At 38.6% G+C, this 8,959-nt stretch overlaps 1 protein-coding gene across 1 annotated transcript in view; it reads right to left on the minus strand.

Moving 5' to 3' along the window:
* Positions 1-1,173: 1,173 nt before the first annotated feature.
* The window catches only part of LOC112409775 (rab proteins geranylgeranyltransferase component A 1-like), a gene marked incomplete at both ends in the record, with an annotated part of 115,704 nt that continues 107,918 nt past the window's right edge, over positions 1,174-8,959 (minus strand). Inside the window, 2 exons of the mRNA XM_024760080.1 lie at positions 1,174-1,251; positions 1,658-1,762. Coding sequence (XP_024615848.1) covers positions 1,174-1,251; positions 1,658-1,762 — 183 coding nt within the window. The remainder of the gene's footprint in view (positions 1,252-1,657; positions 1,763-8,959) is intronic.

Below are 8,959 nucleotides of genomic sequence, written 5' to 3' on the forward strand. Positions count from 1 at the left end.
GAAAAACTGTCTTCCACGAAACTGGTCCCTGGTGCCAAAAGTGTTGGGGACTGCTGCTCTAATACTTTAAAGAAATGCCCTCTTCGTTTCCACATCCCGCTGCAGGAATCACTTCTTCCCTCTTACTCTTCCCAGCTTAGCTTCTTCAGAAGCATCTGTTTGCTCTCTTCACTTTTCTGCCTTTGTCATTCTTTGACCCATTCACAAAGCTTATGGTTTACTGGGAGCTACAGACAAGTAAACTAGCAACTACAGGACAGTGTGATGAGTGCTATGATTTTACCACTTCTCGCTCACACCTGTCACACTGTACTGTTGTTGCTATTTATCTGTCTGTATCTGTATCCTCTAGACTGCAAGCTATGAGGGCACAGATGCTATCATGGTCAGCACTATCTCCTCAGAACCCAGCACACTGGCTGGCATGTCGAAGGCACTCATTGTCTGCTGAATGATTAAATGAAAGTATTTGCACTCACTCGTAAAATTAACATATTTGCTTTATATAATACAAAGCTTCCAACTTAAGGAAATTTCGGAACCTATTTTTAGCAGTAGCATATAGGATAGGTCTGACAGTCACACTTACTAAGTAAGCTGATTTTATCAGTCCTGTAAATTATGGTCAGAAGGAGAAGGGGGCATACTTCTGGAATTTAAGTGTTCAAACTGAGGAAAAACCACAGGTATAAAGACACTTCTATCGAATCAGGGGTTATGAGGAGGAATGGGGTACCGAAATGAACCATGGTGATGAGGAAATGTCAGAACTGAAAACGTGTACTGATATTCATTCACACCGGGCCCCTAATGGTGAGCTTACCACCACTGCTGTAGGACTGGTTACCATAAAGCCTTTTCCTCCAAGATTTTTAAATGCTTCTAAACGCTTTTCTTCTCATAGTAATATACTTTCAATTTCATAGAAATAGCTGTAAAAAAAACTACGATGATTTCAATATTCCTAGAATAAATCTGTTACATAAGATGCAATTATTTGTTCCACTGAAAGGAAATCTTTAAGAAACCAAAATTATTACATAATTGCCATTATGTGTTTTTAAAATGCATTAAATGTATTAGTACATATTGGTTAATATATTTTATTTCACCGATGTTAATTTACACATATTACCATGTAGATTAAGTTAGTAACATGCTATTAAAAAGTACAGAACTGGAATTACCTGTTGATCTGAATCTGTTTTTAGTACAGACCTATCCGTAATCAAGACTGCCCTGGAGATCTGCCTGTAATGCAGAAAACAGTTAATAAGTGACTCAGATTCCATGGATAAATTTCATTTATATAGCTATACAACCACCAGAAGGCATGTTTCAAAGAACTGTTATGATAAAAGTGTCACCTCTCCAAACCAAGTCAAGTTCTGCTTTAATCTATTCTTGGCTCATGAAAGGAGGATGTGTGACCTGGAGACAGACCCCAGCTGATGCAAAGGAGTCAACATTAGGCTAGGCTCCTCCCCAAAACCAGACCTTATAAGAGAACAGTGGTAACACACTGAATATATCTTTGGTTTGGTATACATTTGCATCTTACTTGAAGAACAGAGTCATACAGAAGTGTCAATGTAATCACACAGATGAATTTCCCCGTTTCACCTTCCCTTGCAGAGTGGCTGGAGGGGTGCCTTACCTGTATTGCACATGCGAGCATGTGTTCTCAGAAAAGTAACTGTCTTCCACAAGGAAATGCTTAGAGATTATTCTCTGACCAAACTGATCTATGATTGCTTTACATCTACGAAGAAGATAAGCACAGAAAAATAGTTCTCATTAATGATTACATAATTGAGAAAACGAACATAATCAGCTACCAATCTTGAATCTAAAACTAATGTCTTAAAAGACAAGATTTTAAAATTGCCTACAATTTCACATTTTTGACACAAAACTTCACTAAACTGCAGAATATACATTCTTGTTGCTATTTTGAAGTCTTTTAAACTATAAAATAAGTATAGACTAGAACTTATTTATTTTGAATGCTTAATAATAAGAATAAAGCTAGGACAAGTATTATTCTATAAGCTTTTCTAATGTTTAGGAACATAGAAGCTTTTTCTTTGTTTAGGAAACAGGCTTTTATTTTTTCCTTAACAGATCTAAGAAGAGGGGGAGGAAAAGTTGATTAAATATCTTGTTATATCATTCACAGTGTATAAAAGTCACTAAAGGCTTTTTATTTTTCTGTTAAGTGTCACTTTCTCTTTTGTTCAAGAATAGCTATCTTGTCCCACGTGTGATAATGTTTTAAACCAAAAAAATGGGATGGAGCTTCTTTTAATATCTGTTTCCACTTTACTCCAAAGGATGATCATATAAAGATTTCTTTCAAGTGCTGTTTCCAAATAAGGAAAACACTTATGCATGGACATTATCAGGTTTCTGTCATCTGATCTGTGTTGGGAAAATGAATCATATAGAACCCTCCACTGACCTTCTTTCAGTGTGTCTAGATAAAAGGATGAAAATTAGAATCCATCTCCTTACAGTGCCACAAGTTATAAATGTACTTTATAGGGCTCATTATCCAAACTAATGGACTAAGGGAAACATCCTTGAAATGGATTTACCAGCACTGACCAAGCCGGTATGCAATATTTCAGGAACTATATGCAAATGCCTGCATGTTTTCTATATCTTTTTATTATGGAAATAGCACAATTTACTTTTGTCACAGCTTTCCTTTCGGGACTAGAATTATTTTATTAGAAATACACTTATGTGTTGCTCCTCATAAAACGCAAGCAAATAATTTCAAACTTATGTCATATTTTAAATATACTGGTATACATTAAAATATGTTACATCACTCTAAAAATAAGCCAAGTAAGAGCTATTTACCAGGCATAAAGGCATTAACAGTAAAATGACAAATACCCAAGGCCAATTGTGAGAGGAATTTAATGTGTATTTCCTAAAGGCAGATTATGATATGCTGATATTCTTGAATAAATGGCATGCCACTGTCATCAGGATAGACTATGATATCTCGTGATGTTAGATATACATATTTTTAATCAATTAACTACATATTAATGAATGTTATATTACATTAATATTTAGGTGATTTTTTCCCCATCTCACCTTCATCCCACTTCCTTTCTCTTCCCCACTTATGTTTCTATGCATATCTCTTCACATTTCATTAAACTAGAGCTCTCACTTTATAATACTTAACTACATAGATATAAGGTATTTATACCTATTTTCCAAAATAAGTATTTAAAAACTGAAAGGCAAGTTACTCATTCAGTCTCCTGTTTTATTTATTTACTTATTTTTTTAAATTAAAAAAAAAATTGGGGGGCTGTGCCGCGAGGCTTGTGGGATCTTAGTTTCCTGACCAGGGGTCGAACCTGGGCTCTGGCAGTGAAAGTACCGAGCCCTAACCACTGGACCACCAGGGAATCCTCTCAGTCTCTTAAGACATTCATATATAATTTAAAACACAAGGTACTTTGGCGAGGGAAAAGAGAAATCTGCTGATCCATGATGAAGCATTGATCCTTATTTGTCCTGGAAACACTGACAAGCCTTTTTCTTACCTTTAACTCAGAGACTATACAAAGTCAAGAGGGAATAATCTGGGCAGAAAAAAGAGAGTGTAAAAATCTTCTATATCTTGATAGGGATTTGGGTTATACAGATTTATCATCTGTCAGCACTCAGGTAATGAACACTTAAGATTTCGGCACTTTAGGGACTTTCTTGGTGATCCAGTGGCTAAGACACTCCCAATTCAGGGGGCCCAGGTTCAATCTCTGGTCAGAGAACTAGACGCTACCTGCATGCTGCAACTAAAGAGCCCACATGCAGCAGTGAAGATCCTGCGTGCCACAAACAAGACCCAGCACAGCCTAAATAAATATTTAAAAAAAAAGATTTTTGCACTTTATCATATGTAAATATTATATCAAAAGAAAAAGCTGTAAACAAATATTAAACTCTAGTTAATGATATGTGTACTGAAGTGTTTAGGGTGAATTGTACTGATATCCGGAATTTACTGTGAAATGCTTAAAAATGGTGAATAGATGAACAGAGGGTGAATATTTGTGTAGACATATGATTAAGCAAGCATATTAAAATGATAACTGCAGAATCTAGGTGGTGGATATATAGGTGATCATCTTGAAATTCTTTCAACATTGGCACAGAGTTGAAAATTTTCACCATAAAATGTTGGAATCAAATTGAGAGAGGGAGTGATGTTAGTACAAATCTTGGACTCCAGTCTAAGTCTTTGCAAAGGGCTCCCATTTAAATAAACCACACAACTAAACCTTGCCCTCAAGCTTGTGGAGAGCTCCTTGCTTGTAGGCTTCCAAACACCAATGGGGCTGCTTTGGTGGTAGTTACACCTTTGGTGACATTTGGTTTCAGAAATTACGGTATTAGAACTACTGAGGACCACTCAAGAGGGAAGGATGGGTGCATGGAGATTGGGAAGCTCAACTATGCAAGCACAATATGCCAATAAATGTGCCTCTTTATGCTGAAGCTTCTGGATGAAACAGTGATTCTTAGAGTAGAAGGAGGAGAAGGAAGCAAATCAGAATCACACCTGGGGGACTTTTTCAAATTATAAGTACCCCTGGAGATTCTGATAAGCTCCCAAATCCCAAGGAAGAATCACCATGTAGTGTGCCACAGTACTGTTGTATCGTTATGCTGTGCTAGGTGGAGAAAAGTCAAGAGCTATTGCTACAGAAAAAAATATTGATTTCTGCAGAAATTGAGGTGATGGTCACATATGCCTAGTCAGTCTGGTAGATGATAATACAACTTACCTGACAGTCTCACGCTAAAGTACTAAGGCTCTAGGCCTGAGCAAAGATGTTCAAACCAAAATACATTTAAGTAAGTGATAAGATTTGTTTTCCCCTCAGATGCTTACTTACTGTCATATATTAGGCCTAATTGGGAGAACAACAAGTAAAGGAATATTGATTTGGTACCTAGACTTAGACTTTGTATTACAAAGATTAATATAAAAAAATATGACATTCAAGTAATGAAAAACAACAAAATGAAACAGTGCTGCCAGAGACATTAAAATACCCCCTTGTCCACCCCTCCCACATGAACCTGAGGAAGCCATTAAAGATTAACAACATTCTGGATTTAGTTGAGGGCCTTGCTGAGCCTCATAAATAGTAAATTGAGGAGGAACATGACAGGAATTTCCAGTTACACGGACACAATGACCAAGCTGATCATAAGAATCACTGAAGCCAGACAGAACATTTCTAGAGCTGAGCTTTCTAAATCAACAAATCACAACGGTTATTCAGTTCTTGGTTCAATGACATGAGGAGATAAAGAGCAAAATGATGATAAGGAAGAAAACAATCAGCAAGATGAAAACTCTTTATCTGGAATTTGGCCCAGAAGATAAAAATAACATTAAAACAGGTATCCATTCTCTATAATCTTCAGAATTAATATCCCAACTGTTTTTATGATAAGGAATACATAAATCACATATGAAATCATAAAAAGGAAAATATATTAATTAAGGAAATTAGAAGATTCCCAGTAATTGAAGAAAACAAGATAATTCCCCCTACTCTCTATGCCCTTCCATACTTTCTCAAACACTTTAGTTCAAATGCCACCTCTTCGATGAAACCATTCCAAAATGCCTATTACTCATTTTTCTTGGGTAAAAATCTACTCCAATAGTCTCAAACATGATTATAATTCCAAACCTATGGTTCTCTGTTGTAATCAATCCCAAGCTCTGTATCCATATTTTTAACTGCCTATTACCTATTTTTTCTGGATAGGTAATAGACAGTTAAATCATAGCTCCTCACCTGCTCCCCCACTTGGAACCCCAGTCTCAGTTAATGGCATGACCAGCAGTTATAGAGTTTCCCTAGCTCAAAATCTCTCTTCCCACATCTAATCTGCTACTCAAAACTAGCCCCTTTTCTCCATCTCCACTGACACTGCCCTAGATTTTTGTTAAGTCTAATAAGACATTGGACTGCTTACACATTGGTAGCTTATTTGTTTGACATAGTGTGTGGCATAACAACCATGTGCTAAGCACTGTTCTAAGAGGTGAAAGCTTGTGGGGGAGGGGCAGAGTATCAGGGAATGCTCTTTGGAGGAAGTGATATATTAGCTGCTTTTGAAGCAGTTAAAACCAGTTAAAACAAGCAAATAAGAAGAACATTTCAGTAGAAGGGCAGCATCTGCAGGGGTACAGAGGCAAGTAAGAGAAGTACAGGGAGGGAACCACAAGCAGTTCAGTGTTACTGACAATAAAATGGAAGCAGAGAGAGAAGAGAGATGAGCTGAGAGAGGCAAGCAAAGGTCAGACCCCAGAGTCTCATGTGTCATGTAAAAGGGTCTCAGACTTCATTCTGAAGTGATATAAAGTCACTGAAACTTTTTACATAGGGAGGGACAAAGGCAGATCTGCATACTGAACAGATCTCAATGTGTAATTATCTCACTAATTTATTTGTTCCTTAATGTCCCCCAGTAGACTCTAAGCTCCACGAGAACAAAGACCATGATTGTCTTATTCTGTGCTGTATCTCCAGTGCCTGGCACGCAGATAACAACTGTTCATGGATGACTGAATAGATGGACGGATGATGGAAGTATTCCATGTACATGAATAGTGCAGAGACAGAAACAAAGATATAGAATCTCTGATTTAGCAGGTAAAGAATCTCTTTCCATCACAGTGCTTCTTCCAAATCACTTCCAATCACAGAACTTGTTAAAGTTCACTCATCTAGTAAGTGGGGAAGCCAGGGTACAGATCCAGGCCTACCTGACCTTAGAGCTTGTAATCTTTGTACACAAGGGCAAGATTCATGTTTTATTTATCTCTTTATCCCCACAGCAACTAGCATGTGGGTTGGTGGAGGTTAAATATCTAGAATATTACCACTATCATTTTGCAAATAGGACATACTAAAATCAGAAATTCAGCAATTTTCCTACAATGACAAATGGTATTAAGAATCAGTCACCTGACGCTTGGTCTAACATACTATTCATTACTAACTTCCAAGTACCTGGGAAAGGTAGAGTTATTCCTGACATCAGAGAAAAAGATATCTCAAGAAATAGTAATAGTAGGAAATCTAGTAAGTGAGACAGCTGAAGTTCACAAGAACACTAGCTGAAGTAATTAGATTCAGACTACTGGTTACAGACATGTCTGGTCCAAGGTCATCCATACCCTACCCTAATATCAAATACTACACTGCTAAATGGCCAAATCTAATGTACAGGAGTTTTACATGGTCAGCACTGCTGCAAAGAAAAAGAAAGCTGCTCAACAAGAGCATTCAGTGTCTCCAGAAACAGTCAACAGAGGGGTTCAGTATTAGAACTTAATAAGAGGGTAGAGAAAAGAACTACTGATACCCATGTCCTCTAAAAATTAGTAAAGCAGAGTCAATGGATAATATAGCCAAGAGAGCACAGTCAATGTAGATCTTAGGAGAGCAAATTAAACAAAAATGAAAAATAAGACAACACAAGTTTTTCTTATGAAAAAGAAATACTTTGAAGACCAGGTTCAAGATGATGGAGAAGAAGGACGTGTTCTCACTCCTTCTTGAGAGACCACCAGAATCACAACTAACTGCTGAACAATCATCGACAGGAAGACACTGGAACTCACCATAAAGGATACCCCACATCCAAAGACAAAGGAGAAGCCACAGTGAGATGGTAGAGGGGCGCAATCACAATAAAATCAAATCCCATAACTGCTGGGTGGGTGACTCACAAACTGGAGAACACTTATATCACAGAAGTCCACCCACTGGAGTGAAGGTTCTGAGTCCCACATAAGGCTTCCCAACCTGGGGGTCCGGCAGAGGGAGGAGGAATTCCTAGAGAATCAGAATTTGAAGGCTAGCAAGCGCAATCACAATAAAATCAAATCCCATAACTGCTGGGTGGGTGACTCACAAACTGGAGAACACTTATATCACAGAAGTCCACCCACTGGAGTGAAGGTTCTGAGTCCCACATAAGGCTTCCCAACCTGGGGGTCCGGCAGAGGGAGGAGGAATTCCTAGAGAATCAGAATTTGAAGGCTAGCAGGATTTGATTGCAGGACTTTGACAGGACTGGGGGAAACAGAGACTCCATTCTTGGAAGGCACACACAAAGTAGTGTGTGCATCGGGACCCAGAGGAAGGAGCAGTGACCCCATAGGAGACTGAACCAGACCTATCTGCTAATGTTGGAGGGTCTTCTGCAGAGGCAGGGGGTGGCTGTGTCTCACTGAGAGGACAAAGACACTGGCAGCAGAAGTTCTGGGAAGTACTTATTGGCGTGAGCCCTCCCAGAGTCCACCATTAGCCCCACCAAAGAGCCTGAGTAGGCTCCAGTGTTGGGTCCTCTCAGGCCAAACAGCCAACAGGGAGGGAACCCAGCCCCACCCAACAGCAGACAAATGGATTAAAGTTTACTGACCTCTGCCCACCAGAGCAACAGCCAGCTCTACCCACCACCAGTCCCTCCCATCAGGAAACTTGCACAAGCCTCTTAGACACTCTCATCCACCAGAGGGCAGACAGCAGAAGCAAGAAGAACTACAATCCTGCAGCCTGTGGAACAAAAACCACATTCACAGAAAGACAAGATGAAAAGGCAGAGGCCTATGTACCAGATGAAGGAAAAAGATAAAACCCCAGAAAAACAACTAAATGAAGTGGAGATAGGCAACTTTCCAGAAAAATAATTCAGAAAAATGATAGTGAAGATGACCCAGGACCTCGGAAAAAGAATGGAAGCAAAGATCGAGAAGGTGCAAGAAATGTTTAACAAAGACCTAGAAGAATTAAAGAACAAACAAACAGAGATGAACAATACAATAACTGCAATGAAAAAAACACTAGAAGGAATCAACAGCAGAATAACTGAGGCAGAAGAATGGATAAGTGACATG

This window comes from Neophocaena asiaeorientalis, unplaced genomic scaffold (assembly GCF_003031525.2).
Source record: "Neophocaena asiaeorientalis asiaeorientalis breed wild unplaced genomic scaffold, Neophocaena_asiaeorientalis_V1.1 scaffold1658, whole genome shotgun sequence".
NCBI lineage: Eukaryota > Metazoa > Chordata > Mammalia > Artiodactyla > Phocoenidae > Neophocaena > Neophocaena asiaeorientalis.